The 21,167-nt window shown below is 42.0% G+C and overlaps 1 protein-coding gene across 1 annotated transcript in view; it reads left to right on the top strand.

Annotated features, from left to right (window-relative positions):
• SGCD (sarcoglycan delta) overlaps positions 1–21,167 on the top strand; it is a 141,922-nt gene that overhangs the window by 87,933 nt on the left and 32,822 nt on the right. The window contains exons 4-6 of the mRNA XM_050905347.1: positions 2,698–2,785; positions 5,115–5,234; positions 21,021–21,093. Of these exons, the coding sequence (XP_050761304.1) occupies positions 2,698–2,785; positions 5,115–5,234; positions 21,021–21,093 (281 nt within the window). The remainder of the gene's footprint in view (positions 1–2,697; positions 2,786–5,114; positions 5,235–21,020; positions 21,094–21,167) is intronic.

Below are 21,167 nucleotides of genomic sequence, written 5' to 3'. Positions count from 1 at the left end.
TTGTTACCTTTGTAAACAGAAGATGATGGACAGAAAATCTGCAGAATTTTCAGCAGAAGGGAGTAATTTTTTCAGTTCTTTTTCATTTCTTAATGGAATAAGAATTATGGAAATGAGAGCAGGCATTGCATTAAGTGCTTGAAATGTTCCTTCCCTGCAGACCAATAAAAACATAACTCTTCCATTAGGGAAATTTAGTTTTTTGAAAGCTGCGTGAATCTGAGCTCTGAATCAGTGAATGAGATGACTATGCTGGGGTAAGCGTTTCAAGGTCTGATTATGTATTTTAAGTAATTCGTAGGTGGATACCAGCTCTTAGCTTGTCTTGTAAGACTTCTTTGGAGCAACTTTTTCTGTGACTCTTTTTGTATTAACCTCTTGGCTTATCTCGTAGTACTTCTGTAGTGCAATCTCCTGTTATGCAGATCAGTAATAGAGTTTCAAAGCCATGGGGGTTGAATGATTTTTCCTACCTGAATTTGGACTAGAAGGTTTCCTGGCCTTTTCAAAACACTAGCTACTTGCATAACTCCATAAACAAAAGGCAAATAGTGCAAGTCAAAAATGTGACCTTTCTGTGCTTCATATGGCATGTTTGTAGTGGTTATAGTCTCATCTATGACTATAGATTATGCAGATTGTAGCTATCTGCCTTTGAAAATATCCTTCATCTGTAAGTGTGAGATGAAAATGTAGCAGTAAACTGCTGTCGCTTCAAATTAGGTCCCTGATCAGGGCTGTGGAGACTTAATACCAGAGCAAGTGGGTATTCAAGTGAAGCCATCTTTTTTTCTGTGCTGTTAACCGTAAAACAGTAATCAACATTAATTTCTAAGTTCTAGAAGTTCACAAATAAAAATTAATAAAAAAGAGCAAAATCATTACCAATCATGACCACTGCTCCTTACTTCTAACTTATTAATCATATTTTAGTTTCACATACTATATTACTTAAGCTGTCAAACACATCACAGAGGTATGTAAGGATGATTTGTCCTCATTTAGTGTATGAGGAGACAGAGACACCAAGAGCTTCTGAAACTTGTCCAAGGTCTGGAAATGATTGAGTGGAATTCTTTCTTTTTATTCTTTTTATTTAGTTGTAAATAGTCTGAATGTAGCCATAATGGTCTAGTTATAATTGATCAAGTAAATCCCATTTCCCCCTTTTTTGCTGAAGGGCTGATCCCATGGGTGCATGCAGCACAAATAGTTAAGGCAACAAATGTAATTATTGTGAATATTTGGTCACATGTGGGGCTGGTTTTGTTTTAGTTTTTTGAGGTTTGTCTTCTGCAAACACTGCTGGGAATCATTTGCCTATCACTAGAAGTGTTCCTTGAAGCTCCAGTCCATCACAGGAGTCCCATGAGTGCATTCCTGTGCTCCTGTTATGTTTTATATGCAGACAACCTAGTCATTCTGCCATGATCCAGAAAAATGGCATCTATGCAAATATTAGTTATGTTCCTTAGAAATTCAGGAGGCAGGGAGAACATGCCTGACCTACATGATCCTCTATCCCCATCCTGATTATTCATTCCTAATGGAAAAATTTTGAAACACTGGAAAAAGACTTTGGTGGAGGAAGCACATGGACATAAAATTTTCAACTCCTTGCTGATTTTCTTGCTATTTTATCCCCTCTACCGATCCTATGGCTTAGTCAGTTGATGAATTTAATCACCTGCCTGCTTTAGACATTATGAAGAGATACTGGCAGTGAATTTCCACCTCGCACATTAGATTTTTGGCTGATTTAAGTTGGGGTCACCCTGTGCTAGTGCCGTAGGTGGCTAATAGCCCCTGAGAAAGCAACCATGTGGACTGGGGCTGCCTGTAGAAAACATGAGTTCCCCGGTGTCTTGGATGCGTTAGCACACAGAAGGAGCCAGATGGTTTTCTCTGTGGGTTTTCTTTGGCTACACTCTGCGGGAGAAATACCTGAGATAGATGCTGCCAGGTAGCTGCGTGACTCCTGTGTGTTAACAGCTGCTCTAGCTCTTCTCTCAGAGGTATATTTAAAACATAAAAATGAAAAATGAGTAGAAATCTGTATGGTCAAGTGGGGAGTGGGAAAGACTTCATGTCTTGTGTATCTCCAGACCCGATGGGATGAGTCTGGTCTCAAGCTGGCATCCCAGTCTGGAATGTGATGGTGGTACGTGCCGGATGGTTCATAAGTGCTTTGAGATCAAAGGCACTTTCTACATGTTAATAAGGTTTTTTCATTCACAGCGCTTGGGCATGGCTCACTCATGTGGCGGTGTGGTAGGCAGACACAGTCACCCATTGGAGTCATCTGGAGCTGTGTATAATACTGCAGATTTGACTCTGAAATGCACTGCTGCAGTCAGCCACCCTCGCAAAACAGCATGACCTTTGGAAAGCTTAGGTCAGGTCCCATATCGCCTGCACATTTTAAAATAACAGGTTGGATGGCTTATACTGGCAATAAAGCTAACCATCCCTAAAACAAGGCTAGTCTCTGGGACGTTATCTGGGCCAAACAGAGGTGTGGACTCTGGTTTTATCCTGGACAATAAAAATTAATGCAGGGTAGCCTGCATCTCAACCACACGCCCAGCGTTGGGGCCATTAGCAGCAGGCATTAGGCAAAGCTCCAGGTGTCTCAAGCAGGCTGGTCTCAGTCAGCCGTCCCCATCTCACGTGCTTGCTCTCACGGTCTCGTTCCAGGGCAACCCACTGTACTTCCAGTCTGCCAGAAATGTGACAGTGAACATCCTCAATGAGAAGACTAAAGTCCTTACTCGCCTTGTAACAGGTAAGGAGGGGGAAAGGCTGCGTGGAAGAATTAAGGAGGGATGAAAGCGGGTGTGTTGTGGAATGCTGCATTGCCTTTAGACAGCACACAGGAGGGGAGCCCAGGTGTCTTGTGAAGTACAAATGAAAACTTCGCTCCACTTTGTAGAAACAAAGCTAGAGACATGAAAGCCATGCTGGAGAGGCAGCTGGCTGGTGCTTTCTGATAACGAAGCAGACCATCGTTTTCGTTTGAAAGCCAATGCAGAGACAGAAAGGTTAGTTGTACGACTTCAGGGTCAAGAAGAACATATGCAGACTGACATTTCTGTTGTACCAGGCACAGGCTTTCCTGAGACACTTTTAACTTGCCTGAGATCTTGGGAACTCTGCAGATTAACTGTGGCTGGGTTGGGACGCTTTGCTGGGTTGGGACACTTTGCGATTTAGAGCTCTCTGTGCCCTTCTGCTGATGAAGAACGTTCTCATGCTCCCAAGCATGAATGTGTTTGATGGGGAAATGGGTGTTTCATAAATCCCCAGTGCACAGCAGCCTTTGAATGCATGCATGTGTAATTTGGGTTGAAAGAGCCTAATGCATTATATATGGTAATATATAATGTATATATGATATAGGATAGATACTCAGTTATTGAGATTTGTCTAGGGACCAGGAGAAGTATTGCTGTGTGGCCGAGCCAGTAATCCATAAACATGTTGTTTCTACGTGAGACTGGGTTGTTTGGTTTGCTTATATAACATCTTGGCCTCTAGTCACAATATTAAATAATTAAATATGCAGCTTCAGTAAGCAATGATTTAAGCAGCACGTGTGAAAGTTGCCTGGAGGAAGGAAATAAATTCAACCCCAAGCTCCCTGATTCTCACATTCAGAATGAAAGTGTTTAGTTTGTTGGTTCTCCATATATTTTCAAGGGGGTATTTGGTTCACTTAAGCACCTCCATTTCACAAGAGCTTGGGAGGACACAGTCAGTGACGTCTCCCGGCATGATGTTCAGGTTATTGAGCTCGTTTCTGCGTTCAGCAGCAGCTCTGGTTTCAGAGCAGAGTGAAGACGTGGTCCCGCATAGTGCATGCTGCAGTGATGAGTAGGCAGTTAATTAGCAAGATACAAATAAAACTTAAAGCTCAAAAGTACTGGATTTTCTCAGAATGGCTGCAAGATTTTTAAGTGTTTCCAGGGATCTCAGCATAGCCTCACTTTTCTGTAGTGTGAACCATGCACACAATTGTTTGTGTGCCCTGATGCCAATACAAATGACCTGTGCAGGCAAACGTGGGTTAGAAACTGCCTGTTTCTAACCTGTATAGATGGAGTTAGAAACTGCCTGTAAGAAAGTACGGGCTTTCAAGTCTTATTCCTCTTGTCTTTTGAGAAATGAGACTAGTCATGAAGATGGCCAGAATTAATGCAAAGTCCAATCACCTGCCTTGTGCAGTAGCATGTTCCAGGGAGGCTGTGGCTTGGATGGAGTTGCACAGGGCTGTTAGATGGTGATTTGTCAGAAGTTTAGCCTAGGTTGGGTAACCAAGAGGTCCGCTCTTTATAGCCTTTGAGGAACAGACCTGCACAGAATTGCTATTCAGGCAGCTGATGTTTATCGGGCTCCACAACAAAATGCATTGCCAGAGGCTTTCCAGCACTGCAGTGCACAGCAGCCTGCAGGAGAAGCAGCAGAACTGAAATAAGAGCTACGAAGGAACGTTTTACTCATCTAAAAACTTTCTGAAATGCGGGAGACCCTGCCATTGTCTTGGCCTGCCCATGGTTGAAATGGTCTAAAAGAAAACACTTGCTCCTGTGGTGATGTTTGTCTTTTTTTTTTTTTTAAATTGGAGTGTGCATGACACTGATATCATTTTAATCCAGGTATATTTAACAGGCAGAAAACCAGGAATCTTTTAAACCACATCATCAGTCCAAGCAAAATAGACTCAGGAACTCTTGATGCTTCTACAGCTGCACCAACACTCTCAAAGCATGGCTGGGTATATTCATTGCTATTTCACGTGTAGGTCTGTCTTTTTGTAAAAATTTCCCAGCTATGCCAAGCTTAATGGTGATTTTATGACATACATAAGCCTTAACAAAAACATAAGTAGGAATAGTTGAGGAATTGTTATTTGAGTGGAAAACAGTGCCCTTTTCTAACGAGGGATCACCCTCTGAAAAGCACACACCTCCCTGTTTGATGTGTCAGATGCAGGTTGTATCTGCAGAGCTATTAGGATAATCTCAGCAGATGGGTTTATTAAATGTATGAAGCTACTATGTTATTTTCTTATACTTTTCACTAAAAGGTTGTGCTAAATCTCTTCTGCCCTCTAGGTCCCCAAGCGGTGGAAGCACACAGCCAAAAATTTGAGGTGAAAACCCTCTCTGGAAAATTGCTGTTTTCTGCAGATGACAACGAAGTGGTGGTTGGAGCAGAGAGACTGAGAGTTTTAGGTAAAAGATTATTCACTAAATCACTGTTTTAATATGCACCTCTTCAAATTTTAGTATAGTTTTGCCTGACTTTCTTGCGGAAAGCTTCTTTTGGCGATAAAGCCTTTTGCTGTCTTTATTGCTTTGAATCTTCCCCAAGCAGATAATGGCCAGGAGTTTCTATCTGAGGGGTTTCTTAATTTGCACAATATGTTATTTCCCCTCCAGAAAAAACTCCCCTGGAAGTGGTTTGTCTGGCTCAGTGAAGTAGCTTTAAAACCAGCTTCGTAAACTGAACAACTTGGGTCTGGGGTGAAGGACAGTGAGGAATCGCTGTAAGGATGCTTCCATGGCTGCAGTCACTGTGCGTAGGAAAACCTCAGGCTTCATGTTTTTGATCGCACCACTTTCACCAGCTCCTCCTTCATTCTAAAGCAAATACCAAGGAGGAGACCTGCAGCGAAAAAGTCAACATGAATCAGGACCCCACATTAATTCTCTGAAGAGTTTGGTGGCCTTTATATTAGCTCTCTTTCCTTAGGCACATGCAAGAGCATGTTGTGCATCTCTGAGCTGCCTTCAGCTATGTTGTGGGTAGGGTTAAGTGTCCTGTGCACGGGAGGAGAGGCCAACCTTACCGATGCCACCACTTCCCTGCCTGCCTTTCGAGACAGACAGGGCAGCTTGAGCTCTCCTTTTGCCTGTGCAGGATCTGCCTCCCCAGCTGTCCTGCCTGCTAGGCTTTACATGCGTAGTTCCTAATAAAAACTGGGGATACACTTTGGGTTTGGGGAGTGGAGGTTGTTTATTGTTTGTTTGGATTTTTTTTTTTAATTAGAGAAAAGAAAGTTATGGTAATCGTGAAATTTTAAAATGTATTCGATAGTTATATGAAATTACCTCTTAGGAACTTGAATTCTCTTGCTCTCCAGTTCAATCTGTGCTCTTTGTTTAGTCTAAGATTTGCTCATGAATGTTTTCATGTAGGACCAGACTGGGTAGCTCAATATTGCTAGCAGTTAGTCACATAACAGTGCCACTGGTCTCTGTGGATGCACTGATACCTGTTTTCAAATGGCTTGATTTGGATGCATCTGTTCACTCCAAATTGTTCCTTACTTCTCTAGTAAGCTCCTAAAACCGGAGAGATCAATGAAGGAGCTTAGAATCATTTATAGTATTTTTAATTATGATTATTTCTACATATTACATAGCATATTATTAATATGCATAATCTAAAGGAGCTTAAAATGTGCGCCTCAGAGTCTAACCATCATGAACGGGACTTTGTATCCAACCCTTAACATTTTTTATTACCTGATGTCATGCTCTTCTAGATGGTTCCTGTTTGTAGCCAGGCAAGGTGTAGCTCTTTGCAGGTCACTGTTGTTACATATTGGACTAAATCAGTCACCAGCTGTGCAAAGTTAGGTGAATTTTACAGGATAAATGTTGAACTTCACAAAATTAACAGTATCTTTTTTAGCTTCAAACTTTGAAAAGGACCATTCAAAATTCTTGCAGTGTTACAGAGCTGGGGAACATTTGTCACAATCCATGCTCTACCACAAACCTCCCTTCACGCTGCACCGTTCAGAGCTAATTAATTGTACTGTCTTTGTGCAGGGTAGATGAAGTCAGGAAGCAGCAGTTGGTTTTAAGTGTTTTCTTGGAGACCTTAAAATAAGGGAGATTTATATCATTGGCTCTTCAAAAAAAAAAAAACCAGAAACTTTTCCTTACAAGTTGCAAGTACTGTTTTTCAGATTACATACTTACAAAAATATTGCTTTTTATTTACTTTGTACTTTGGAGAAACCAGCAATTATTTTTGATAGTTATTTTGAGTTTCTGCCTTGTTTTAGTCTCCAGAATAAACAGCATCAAAAATACTGCTAACCACTGTGGTGCACTTTCATTTTTATCTGCACCTGAATGTTTCTCAGGGTTTATTTGGCTTATGCAGATCTATCAGAAAAGAAAAGGTAGAATGATACCACTGGTGATGTTACATGGCAAGTATTTCAGTGACCTTGAGCTGAAATGCTTTCGGAGTTCATGCTTGGCTTTGTTTTTCTCCAGCTTTGCTTCCCCAATCTAATTTTATCTCCAAAAGTGTTTGCCATGGCTGTTTGCCATGCTGGGAAGTGTTATACCATATGTTCGTATTTCTTCCAGTGTTTTTGTCTGCACTTGAGGCTAGTCCAACTTGTAGTACACAGACAAATTCCTTTGATCATCCTTCTGGTGCTTGGGATCTCAGGTGCTGTTGGTATGTGTCTGCTGACACCTATCTACACTATGTAAATAATCTCAACTTGTTCTTGTTATTGCTGAACACGTACTTGTTGTAGAAGGAAGTGTATGTCTGCAATCTGGCATGAAAGTAATCTCACAGAGGTTAGAGCCGCAGTTATTGGGCTTGCGGCTAGCTTTTAATCTTGTCAATGATAATTACTTTTTTTCCTTGTATGCTCTTCAAAGTTGATTCTGAAAGTTTGTTCTATAAAGTAATGCTGAAGCCTTGTCATGAGGAAAGAGGTACTTTCCTTTTTTGAAATGGACTCTGCTCTGGATAGCTAAAGGTTTTTTCAACATTAGCAAGGCATTAAAAAAGGGAGGAATACACAGAATTATGGATAAAAAACAAATACAAGTAGGATGTACTGCGTTTGACGGTGCTTCAAAAAATTGCACGGCATGGGTAGTGCAGATTACCAAATGAAAGTGCTTTTTATTTTAATTGTATTTTGGGGAGTTATTTCTGATTTATAACCATTAAAGGACACAGAAAGACAGAGTTGGTCCCCTCTGCTTTTCATGCATGATGTAATTTAGAATACTTCAATGATTTTATTTGATTTAGTGAATCCAGTCAAACCTGTCGTCATAGGAGAGATTGGAGGATAACAGGAACTTCTGTTTGAGGACAGGGGCAGACCTCTGAGCCCTTTGGCCATGGCCAGCTCTGATAACATCTACACAATCTTTTCCAGACACAAGCACGAGTTCCCTCTGCCTTGCTCAGAGCCAGCCAGGAGCTCAGCAGCTGCATTGGTCCAGATGACTCAGAAGGAGCTCATGTTTCCATCCAAAAAGTCATGTAGAAGCTGAGCGTTATGCCAAATCTGGTCTGCCCTTTTTCTTCCCAGCTCATCTGCCAGTGCCTGCAGTTGCCCAGCCATCTCCTCCACTCTTGTGGTGGGATCGGATGGCAGCACATCCTCACTGTTAGCACCCCTTTCTTATACAAGCTTCACTCCTGTAGTATTTGAGCACCTCATGGTCTTTTAAAAGATACTACAGCAAAATTTGGAGCCGTTCTCATTCCTCAGAACTGTGACTCTGGTTTTGCAAGGCTTAGATTTTGAAGGCAAAATCTGCCTTTTCTCTTCCCACTAAACAGCACCATGGTGCTGCTCCTGGGGCTGTGCGTAGGGTGAAGTGCAGACCTTCCCTGCGCTGGCCATTGCCACAGTCAGCAGCATACTTTGGCAAACACCACGTAGACGCAAGCTAATGCCTTGCTGCATGGCCCCCGTGGGCTCGTAAACACATGCGGTCTGCGTTACGGGAGATGAATGAGCTGGTCCTAATTGGATTTGTATGCGGTACGTCATACAGCGGTTCCCCTTCCCCCCTCCTCCCTCCCTCCCTCCCTCCAGAAATGAGATGTGTTCAGACCATCTGAAAAATGGTGCATAAGAAATACTCTTTAGTTAAAGGAGCATTAAAAAATAACTTTGATATGTATTAATTACCAATTTCATTTAATAGCATATTGAATGTTATAGCATTTATAAACAAAAGACAATCATAAAGCATTATTCTGACTGTTAATTAGCTCTATTTATTCTCCAGATTAGTTTTTAAATATGCCCTCTAGATGCCACTTGATACTAATTCACAGAGTTACATTATTATCTCTATAGAAAAGCATTTTTAATTAAATCTAAAGCGATTTAAATTAGCATGAGTTTTTACAGAAATTAAACTCTGGTCAGATGCTTTATTTAGCCTTATAAGACAACATCTGATGACATGCCAGTGTCAGTTCTCCCAAGGGCCTTGACATCTTTTTGGGGGATTATTTTTTGAAGTTTGTTTTCAGGAAAACTTGCCAGTATACTCTGGTGTTTAATATTTATGATGGATTTAACCAATTTTTTTTAAGACTAAATATTGATGGGAATCCACATGCATTGCAGTGAGCTGAGATAAAACCGCAAAAGACGTGTTCCTGCAGCTTACAGGCTTTCGCAGTCCCTGGTTTTGAGTGGTGGAGGAAGGTTTGCGTGGGAGGTAGGGTTGCATGGGCTGGATGCTGTCCCGTTACAAATCAACCACACTTTTTAACCGCTCTTAAGATTACCATTTTGCTTTGCAATGAGGATGGGATTAACCATAAAACCACAAGGTCCCTTTTCTGTAACAGAACAATACAGGGATTGCTCCCAGATTGCTCCCACTCTGGGTCCCTGGAAAATGTGCCTCTCAGACATTTATACTACCATAGTGTAAGCTTTTCTTCTAATATAGCCTAATGATAAAAATTTGGCTAAAGCCTTTCCCTGTGGCAAACCCTAACTAAAATAGCTGTATTTAGAATGGGGTATGTCGTGGTTTGATGCCAGCCAGCAACTCAGCACCACGCAGCCACCTACCCCTCCCCCCTCCCAGTGCGATGGGGAGGAGGATCGGGGGGGGAAAAAAAGTAAAACTCGTGGGTTGAGATAAGAACGGTTTAATAACTAAAGTAAAATAAAATATAATACTAACTACTAATAATAATATAATAATAATAGTAATGAAAAGGAATATAAGAAAAAGAGAGATAAATAAAACCCAAGAAAAGACAAGTGATGCACAGTGCAATTGCTCACCACCCACTGACCGATGCCCGAGCAGCGATCCACCCCTCCAGGCCAACTCTCCCCCCGTTTATATACTGGGCATGACGTTCTATGGTATGGAATATCCCTTTGGCTAGTTCAGGTCAGCTGTCCTGGCTCTGCTCCCTCCCAGCTTCTTGCACACCTGCTTGCTGGCAGAGCATGGGAAACTGAAAAGTCCTTGACTTAAGCGCTACTTAGCAACAACTAAAACATCAGCGTGTTATCAACATTATTCTCCCACTAAATCCAAAACACAGCACTGTACCAGCTACTAAGAAGAAAATTAACTCTATCCCAGCCAAAACCAGGACAGGGTAGGATGCCTTTCATCTCCCAGTACAAAGCCTGCAGGAGCTTCTCTGCAGATGTGTGACCCACCCGCCACGCATTGCAGTCCTCCCCAGCACCATGGGTGGCTAAAACGTACCTTTCATCTCGCTAACCCCTTGCATGCCCTCCCTTCAAATAATTAGCCAGTAGCTCTATTTCTACCTTGTAGCTTTTTTCTACTGTAGCATATTCCCTCTGGGCGATGAGCTGTGTGGAGCATTCAAATGCTGGCCACAGGTGAGACTTTCAGAAACATTAGTTTGGGAGCGGTTTTTGTTCCAGTTTCTCTCCAGGTGCCTGGGAATGCACCTGAAGAGAGGAGTCAGCTGTTGAAATGTTATTGCAAATCTATTAGTAAGTTTGGAGTAATTAATTCCAAGGCACGTTTCTTGCATTTTATTTACGAGAGCTACGTATTAAGGACTTTAGAGGTTTTAGTGGAGGAACACCACCGATGAAAGCAACGTAGCCCAAGCTTATAGTCAACGAGATCACTGCACGATTGTCTCGTAGAAAGCTCTTTTAAATGGGAGGGTTTGGGTTGGGGATTTCTGTTGTTGGGGGCAGAGAGGGTAACCTGCTCTGTATTTGCAGAATACAAAGTGGTGGGTTTAATTACCCATGGAAGGGTTAAAAAAGTATTTGCAGTGTCCTTCACTTTGGACAAGAGGAGAACATGATTTAATATGAATGTGGTGAACTAATATGTCTGTGTAAGCTAGCCCAGCTGTCTCTAAAGCTTCACATCTACAAACATTTCCAGGGAGCTTTGTATTAGCTTGATCTGGGAGGAACCCTGCAGAACTGTGGCTGCAATGCCAGCCTGGTTAAAGGACTCTGCTCACATTTCCTCAATATTACAATTTTAGTAGCTTCTTGGCATGTCCTTTCTAGCTTGTGTTTGCTGCAATATTTACAGCAGAGTAACTTTAATGAGTGCAAGAGTAGTTACATTTCATTAAAATAGTCCACAAAGCTATTTGACTGGTACCGGTCATTTCAGAGGGTAGTATAAGCTAGAAATTGAACAACTTCCAGGAATTATCACCCATTTTTGCTGCATGCACCCTTCTTCAGAAGCGATTATTTATGGGTCAGGATATGCACGGCTGGCCTTTACAGCAGCCATTATGATTTCAAAATGGCATTTTGCTGATTTGTTTGTGGCAGAGGGAACAACCTTTGTAGCCAAGTGTTGAAATCAGGCCTGATCCAGAGAGGAAACGGAGCTTTCTGGCCTCACCATTGAGTCTGCTGCAACTTCACGCCTGAGGATAAATGCCAAGCTTGAATCTTTGTATTGTGGATTTTGTACTTTTTCCTGAAAAACATGTCCTTACTATGGGTCTGTAAGTAGCTTTTTCAAAGGAGAAATGGTGCTACAAGACTCATTTCTTAGCAAATTGAAACGTTTTCCTACTATGATCCTCTTGCTTTACAAAGCAGCGGAGAGGAAGTTGCCTCTAACTCAAAGATGGCTCGGTGCTGCCGAAGCGCGGCCATGGTACCTTGCTGGGGTACTTCGCTGTGCTTCTGAAAGCAAACGCTGTGCCATCAGCCTGGGATCAGAGGCCTTTCCCAGTTCATCCAGTTGCAAATAAGCTCCTGCTTGCTGAGGCTGCTTCAAAGGCACCTGGAGGTAGCAGTTGCTCCAGAGCTCCCTTCAGTGCTCTCTGCAAGAGAAAAAAGCGTGCCACGACTGCGCTGCTCACAAGACTTGGACAGGCGTTTGACCTTTTGCTGAAGATGTATGAACTTCTTTAGGAAGCAGCTACGAATATTCACTACACACTCCCTATAGGTAATTAAGCAGTAATACTAATGCAGTCCCGGAGCAATTGCCAAGCTGTCATGTAGTCATTGGTCCTGCAGAAAAGGGACAGAGAATAAAATGAGGAAAGTAGGGAAATACGCTGACAAATGAAGATAGCAGGCTTTAGCACTGGCACTAGCAAGACTGGAAACAGCCTCCACTGTGCATAGCATTCAGTCGTGGCAACAGAGTTTCATCAGATTTCTTTGCACTCATTGCAAAGCTTGGTGCTGGAAAAAAAATACGTTTAGCAAAATTAAGGAGCAGTGGGGGAAAAAAAATATGTTTCCTATCAGTGATTAAAGCCACAAGAAAATTCTGTTTTGCTCTCAGTTAGGAATTGCGTTATTGCTGTATCAACATAAAATTCAGGTGTGAAAAAATGATTTAATCTGTAATCAGCAGTGACAAAGAATTAAAAAACTATATAGAAAAAAATGATTTGGTTGAATTGGGTGGGGTTTTTTTCCCCAGAGGCTGAGGTGGGATTTCTGGATGCTTTCTTCCAAATAAAGTTTTTTTCCCATTGTATAAGGGAAAAAATTAAAATGACCAGATCTTGAACAAGCATACAGTTCTTGAATGAATACTTCTGAGTGCTTTGCTGCCTTGAGGGCAATAGGTGTAGACACCATTCCTTTTAATGGCAGATTCAATTAACATTACCCTCCTTTTTCAAACTCCACTCACCCAGATTGTAAACTTGTCTTTTGTTGGAGAGAACAATGTGTGTTGGGAGGGAGATATACTGAGAAGTTTTCCTTGTGTTTGCTTTTACTTCAAAGTACATTCCAGGTAAAAAGGATAGCATTTATGTAAAGCATATAGGCTTCGAGTCCAGGCTGAAATGTGTGTTCAGATTGCTGAAATGTGTGTTCAGATTGCGTTACCTTAATCCTGTTTAAGGAAAAAGAAGAATCATCCACCATCAGATTAATATTGATTAAATGTCACAAGGATTATGACAGAAACATACTGTACACTTACCAAACACTGAAATCAAGTTTAAAAGTGTGGCAGATTTGTATTTTATTTCCTAAGTGTCTTCCCCAGCCTTCACAACCTGATCTGTCTGAAGCTCACATAATATTCTCCTTGATAAATTTCCACTGTGTATTCCTACTTCAGGTGCTCTCCTGAGTTTCTTTGCAACTTTGCACAAGAATGCCAAGAAGAGCTTCAAAGGAATTCAGTGATGACGTTGCTATTGTTCAGCTGCAGAAAAAGTGTTGAAGGACCCCAAAACTAGTCAAGAAGGAAATATCTAGAGGTCAGCATAAGTTGTAGCAACCTTTCTTTGTACGTCTTTTCTTAGTTTGGATGCAAGCCCTTCTGTTCTTTTCTGTTACTCTCTTTATATTTCTCAGACATTCAACCACTGAAGCTAGGCTGTTGAAGATCAACATGTGTCCACAGATACACACATCGCTAATGACCCACATGCTGATCTTAGAGCATGCGGCTCATCTTGTTTGCAAGTTTTCTAGCTTAAAACCAGGCTCCATTTATTTCTTGGGACTATGAGTCAGATAACTACTTCTCCTCCACCCAGTGGAGCTGGTGGTGCTGGAGTCACAAGGAATTCCCATCTGGCCTAACTCAACCATAGCCCAGTGCCTAAGTGTTAACTCACTCCCCATGTGCATACAGCGCCAAGAACAACATCTAAAAGATTCTAAATAATTTATATTACATTTTTATTATAAACACCTTTGTTGATGCTGCACATGATTTCATTACGTAGATTGCCCTTAAAAGAACAACTCCCCAACACTTTGACAATGAAGGCAGACAGACAGACCTTCACAATGAACTATTTTTATAGTATCGTAGAAAGAAACATGAATGAAGCTTTATGGCTTTTGTTCAGTGCACTGGCTTAACCTAGCCAGGCTGTTATTGTTGGGCCCTGAAATGGAGCTCTTATTGATTTCAAGTTTGATGGGATTCAAAGGGAGCAACAGCAATTACTATGTTCATCCATTTAAAAACATAAATTAAGGATGAATAAGGCTTTTAAAGCTAGGAATTAAAAGAAGCGGGCACAAATCATTTCTACCTATATTGCATTGGATTTACTTCCTGGACATCTGTTTGCACAGACACCTTTCTGAGACTGTCACATATTACCCTGATGAGACCTACAGAGGAGAGAACCTCGTCAGAGGGGTGTTTTCATGAACAAATTGCTGAATGTGTCCTGATCAATAATAGCAGGAATAGAGGTTGTTTATGGAGATCACCAGCATGCTATATATTGCCTCTTGACTTTAGCTAGAAAAAAACATAGCAAATCCTTCTCCTTCTCCAATCATTTGCAGAGGACTACATTAAGGCAGAGCGCTGAAGAGAAGATACACAAGCCAACTTAATCACCAAGTTCATCACAGGGCTCTGAGACCCCAATTTCACTATAAAGCAGTAACATGCAACACTAAAGGTGTACTGTGGGTCTGGAATTATTACTGAAAGAATACACAGAGTGGTAAAGAAACGTGTTGTCTAGAAAGGAAAGAAAAAGGAAAGTGGGGAATAGCTAACCAGGTGCATCTCCACCTGAGCAGAAACCTGATTTCTCTCCTTCGCATTCTGTTCACCCCCAAGTGCTGTTCAGCTGATTGCCACCTACCCTTGACAGCAGGAGCATCAATCATAAGTCTAAAAATACCTCTCATTGCATTGCATTTGAGCTCTTCTCTCCCTTCCAGCTGATAGCAGTAGAAGCGTAGAGCAAGTGTTGTGCAGAGGGAGCGGTATGTGATCAGTATCTTGCCACGATGGCTGGAGCCCAGTTCTGGCCAGAGGGAGCAGGGACGTCCCTTGCCTTTGCACCAGGGAAGGTGCCAGGACAGTGTCATGCAGCTCAGGTACTTTTGCAGCACACAGGGAAAGCAAGAGGCAGCTTGGAAAGCTGAACTATTGATGCCCACTTTCCTCTGGTTGGATTTATTGCTGGTTAAGAAGGTGCACGTTCCAGCTGAGATTTGCTCCCTTCTTGGGGCATTTGTAACTCCTCTCTCCCCTGCGGAGTGGCTGGCATCCAGCCAGCGTTGAGCTCACACCAGAGCCTTTGCCTTGGCGGGGTGTTATTAATCTCCCAGTCTTTTCTCACAAAGCTCGTGAGCTTGATCAACCAACTCCACATTTGGATGAAGAGGACTAATGCTTCAAGAGGCACTCTTCAACAGGAGACTGGCAGACCAACATGCGCATACAGAACATGATACTTCTGCTTTGTTTCAACGCGAAACTGGGATAATAAAATGCCTTGTTTTATGCTATGTCTAGGATTCATGTCGTAGAGCAAGATGATTGCCAAAAGCCCAGCCCACTGGCTCTTTTTATTGCTTCCGTGTTGGAAACAGTGAGGGCAGATTGCTGTGCCAGGCATGGGCTCTGCAGCAAGAAAGGACAGCGTCTTCCTGTGCAAGAGCTGGAGCTGTTCAGAAGATGCAACAGACCAGTGGCACTGGAGGCTCCTATGGCGGGTGCCAGATGAGAAGAGGGAGATGAGAGGAGGTCCAGAAGCTGGATGTCACTCCAGCTACTCACTTGCAGTGGTCCAAACCGCAAGGCTTGTCTCCTGGATGTGGCAGTAGGCTTCTAAGAAACCATTAGTGCCAGAGAAAATGCAAAATCTTATTTGGCAGACCTGTTCTCATGCAGTCTTTCTTCTGAGTCTCAAATGAAAGAAGAGAAAGAAACAAAAAAAAAAATCCCCAAACCCTAAAATTGAACCGTAAATGTTCCCTTGCCATAGGACTCTTGATTTTTGTTCTTGCATGAAGTGAACACCTACAGGGGTCTTTGACATTTGTGCCCCACACCTTATGCACTAGAAGGGAAAAAAAAAAACCACTCTTTGAGTGAATCTTTATGGTGATTCAAAACACTTTAGGTAGATCCTGTCATATGCTTTTATAAGTTCCTGACTGATTGTGTGGAATTAAGTTATTGGGCAGAGAACCAGCTAATGGAAACACATTGATGAAATCATTTTTGAGGGACATTAAATGGAACTTAAAATAAAGCTGAAATGGCTTTATGGATTTTTCAGTCAAACTGTTTATGAACATTTATCGGTGGTAAATTACACAGTGTCAGAAGAGGGAATCAGTAGGTATGGCTTTTAATAGAAGTCGCTCTGATATAATACTGTGAGAAACAATAATTTATTGCCTAGGGATGTACAGTATAGTATGTTTAAATACAAATTATATTATTTTCTCCTAACTGTCTTTGGCTGTTTGCAGGTAAGTTACCCTTAGCAGCAGCAGAGTCTCATAAGATAAAAAAAAATATTTTCAGTACTTTGCAATGAAATAGAAATCTTGTATTATGCATTTTTCATGGTAGATAGCAAATGTTTTAATAACAAATAATTCAGGAAGCAGAAGCTATGTTGTACAATAATAAACTTAATTTACATTTGCTTTATACTCAGTAAAGGGAGAAGAGGGATATAGTAGCTTTGATTGAGAAGGGAGATTGTAGCAGCTAAGTCTTGAAGTGTTGGAGCTGTGCATTAATACCATTTGCCAAAACCCATCATTGCTCAGGTAGAGGACAGTGAAAATAAGACGAGGGGAGTGCAAGACTAGAAGGCGCTTTCTGGTCCTGCAAATCTTGTCCCCTGGTTTTGAGATGCCACGTCTTACAGTCATGAATTTGTCAAATCTGTTAGATTGTCTGTCCCATCTAACTGAAAAGCTGCTCCCTTTTGTGCTCCTCTTTTGACTAGAAAACACTTACTTTTCTTCCCAAATATATTTGGGACCAGTTTATTGCCACTTGGTCTCATGCCAACATTGGCCTAGAGCCAGTAGTTCTTTTTCCTTCATGCTATTTATCCTCCTAATGTATTTATACACAGCATTCGTATCCTTCCTTAGCCATCATGCTGCTAAGCTAAAAAGCCAAGTCCTTCCAGTCTTCTTTTGTAGAATAGACTTTTTCTGTTCATGCAGTTATGACAGTATTTCCTCTCTGTACACTTTCCTCACTGGGGATGAGCTGGGGGCTACATAATAGTTCAAGGATTCAGTGATGATTCTTAAAATAATGTGATTTTTTTCATGTTCCTGTTAGAGTTGCTTCCTGCCTTTCAGTTTAATGTCTTGTTTGCTTTCCCTTTGGCCCTATCCCACTGCCATGAATCATGAGTAGCACTCAGCCTTTATCCAGGGACACGTCCAACATGGAGAATAAATTTTTACTACTTTCTAAGCACATGACCTTGGACTTCATATTTTTAAATTTCACCCTTTCTCTCTTCTTCCACTCTCTGAGGTCAAATATTTGTTTCTCTGTGACATCCCAGTTCTCCTCTGCAGAGCCAGAATAGCCCAATTCAGTGTCAACAGCACATTTCCCTCAAACTTTCCTTCTTTTTTTGCCAGAGCCTTTAGTAAAACCACTAAATGAGGTCACTTCCTCCAGCCTAATGCCTTCACTTTCAACGCCATCCAACACTGATGCTATCACAGCCTGGCTAGGGACCTCCATAGTGGCCGAGAGCCAGACTTTGACACAAATGTCCAGTGTAGTTGAATCTGTCTGAGGCAGTTGTTTCCATCAGGAGGCACTGCGGGAGCTGCCGATCCCCCAGGCAGAGACTGAGACTCGTCAGCATAGAAGAGAGAGGGCTGGTGGGAGTGGGCACATTTGAGGTCTATAAAATTTCCAGTAGCGCAAAAAGAAGAGGATGGTTATTTACTGTTTTTCACAGTCCAAGGCAGAACAAGCATCCAGTGAAATTATCAGGCAGCAGGTTGAAACCAAAGGAAGAACTTCTCCAGAGTATTTAATTCATCTGTGACCCCCTGCTACAGAAACGAGGACGCTTTAAATGATAATGAGGTGAGGTGAGGAAAGCTTATCAGTGTCTCTCCAGTGGCTGGATGACACGGCCAGCTCAGGGAGTCCCTCAGCTGCTGACAGCCAGAGTCAAGGGAGGGATGTCTCAGTCCTGGTCCCTCAGCATCCCCACATGGCTGATGTCCTACTCAGTGACAGGGACAAGTGGCCCTTTGGGAGATCTTGTGTTCTTAAAACAGAATAAGAAGAAATGATATTGTCAAGGCAGGAAGCCTTATCAAGGCAGGTAGCGTTCACTTCTAATTCATATCAAAGGAGAGAAACAGAAGGATTTGGAAATCTTATTCCTGTTCCCAGTGCATAAGGGACTCTTCCATGGATCTGGGAATAAAGAAGACAGGAAAAGAGGGTTTAAGAACTGTGTGTAGGGAAAGGAAAACAAGGAGATGGAGGAAAGCAATAGCAGGCTTTTTCATTTTCAGCTTTCCTGAAATGACTGCCTTGGAGTCTTCGCTGGCTTTGTTTCCCAAGTTGCTTCCTGCATTTAAATTAAATAATGAAAGCCTGGAAAACGCCAAGTCATTAGAAATATGCTAAAGTTTCTCCTTATTCTGCAGGCATTTCTGGTTACGTGTAGATCATTATTTTCAGCTTTGCATAACTTAAGTAGCTGACTTAAAGCGTGTAAAAATGAATTAAAATTACCAGCATAAAGTCACCATTTAAGCAATACAGGTGGAAAGGTTACAAGAAGATCTATGTGCACCTCTCCAGCTGCACTTCCTCATCTTCCTCCCCTCAAAAATCATTGTTTTATTATGCAGGCTGCATCTTTTGCTAAGTTTCATTGCAAAGCTAATAGCCAAGGCAATTGTGTGGATAACCAGAGACTTAAATCATTTGGAAACTGTTGAGAGAGGACAGAGCTGATAATAATAACCTTCATGGCTGGCAAGTTACAGCTGCTTTTGACAACTTGTAACGATGAAGGCTTATAGTAAAGTTAAGAGCTAAATATCTGTATTGTGCCATAGGATCAATTTCAATTCCCAAGTATAAAGCTTCAAACTTTAGACTGCTTTTATCGTCTTTGAGATTACTTTGTTTTTCTCTAGGTTAAAAAGGAGTTGGGTTTTTTTTATAAATGTTGGAGTGCTTATTTTCATTCTGATTTTTTTTTCTTTAACACAATGGGACAGGTTAGTTAATTTATTTCAGTGCAAAGAAAGTGTAGTCTTTTTGAAGCCACAGGTGTTTCTCACTTATAGCAGAAGTTGCAGAAGGATGTTGTATTAACGTGTTTTGCATCATCTCAGAACATTTTTTATTCTATAGTGGTGACTTCCAGACTGCACATAGATAACAATTATAATAGCACGTGTTAAGAGAGATCTCAAACAGTATATGAAAAAGGTCTCATCAGGATCTCTAGTTTGCACCGATAGCTTTATTAAAGAAAAAATTAAGGAAATAAAAAAATGCTACTGGTGCTGTTTGCATGCTGACACCGAAATTGCTGTGTTGACTACAGATAATGAATGACTTAATTGTTCACAATGCGTCTGAACACAAGACCACAGGTCTAAATTTAAGAATACACGTCATACTTGCTCACTGGGTAGGCAGCTATATATTAGAGAACATGAACATTAATTTCTAGTGCACTGCTGTGTGTAAGGCAGTTAGTACCATTCTGAGCTGTGTTTTAATTGGGAGTTTCAATGGAAGCGAGAACGTGACGTTCTGCAGCATAGAGCGTCAATGACAGCACTTGAGGACTCCTGTGTCCCAAGAGTACTTTAAAAGTCGAATGGGTTCAGAAAAGAGCGATGAGGAGTCCAGAAAATCTGCTTCACAGTGAATGATTCAGAAAGCCATAACTTTTCAGAGAATCAGAGAAGGTTGGGGTGGTTGGGTCACCGTCGGTAAATATCTACAGAAGATGGAAAGTCTGCTCATGCAGGGCCGATGGGCTAGCACGCGAGGACCCGAGAAGATTTAGTGGCTGAAAGCTGAAGTGAGACCAATTCAGATTAGATGCACATTTTTAAATTAGAACAATTAGCGGAAAGGCTTACCAGAGGATGGCATGGGCTGCCTTTGGCTTAAAACAATGATATGGGGAGAGCACATCTTTCTAGAGAGACGCAGCATGGCTCGGTCACAAAATACGGACCCAGTGCAGGGATGGCTGGGTGAAATGGCCCAACCTGGGCTATGCAGCTGGCCACAGAAGAGGATTGCAGTGGCCTGAAACTTAGGAAAGCTGTTCATATTATCTAGCAGTTTACAGCTCGCAATCTAAAAACAGTCAGCAAATGTAGATAGTGCTGCCTTCCCCACCATCTCTAAGAGAAGGGGGGAATGAGCAGAAGTTAAATGACTTCTGGGTCACCCATTGAACCGGTGGCCGGGCTGGGAGTAGAGCAGAGTCTGCTGCCTGCTTGTGCTGCATTTCATCAGGTGGACACCTCCCTCCTTTTCCTCAGGCAGGAGCTCAGCCTGACCGGAGAGATGTTTGCAGTGAGCGAGCCAAAATTTGGTTTTCTCCTTTGAGTATCTCTCAGAGCCCAGCAAAAGAAATAATGTCATGACATGCATCCAGGTTCATTAATGAGGAACGTAGCTGGATTAGATGCCTGGTTACCAAGGGGGTATCTTTTCCAAGCTCCCTGCATCAGTTGGGTCGGCAAACACTTCCCACAGTCAGGGTGCAAGCAGCTGCTTTTACAGCCAGAAGCGCAGTTTACAGGCAAATCCCAGTTGTAATCAAGGCAACCAATTTGAGATGATCATGGTCTGGCTTTTCCTGGGGACAGAAGGGATGTGTGCAAGAAAGAAACGGGGTCAGGCGATGGGTTAAATTGCACCTAGGTATGATTTGACAATCGCTCCCCTGATAACAGCTTATAATGTTTACAATTTGTCTTCTGTTTTGTTTTGTGATTTCAGGAGCAGAAGGCACAGTGTTCCCTAAATCTATAGAAACTCCCAATGTCAGGGCAGACCCCTTCAAGGAACTAAGGTAAACTTTGGAATATGGTTTAACGGTAACTCAGTGGCGCCTTGTTGGAGTTGTGCATACTGCTGGGCATCGTT

Source organism: Gymnogyps californianus, chromosome 14 (genome assembly GCF_018139145.2).
Source record: "Gymnogyps californianus isolate 813 chromosome 14, ASM1813914v2, whole genome shotgun sequence".
Classification (NCBI taxonomy): Eukaryota; Metazoa; Chordata; class Aves; order Accipitriformes; family Cathartidae; genus Gymnogyps; species Gymnogyps californianus.
Note: the sequence above shows the minus strand (reverse complement) of the source record. Positions and strands in the feature narration are given on the sequence as shown.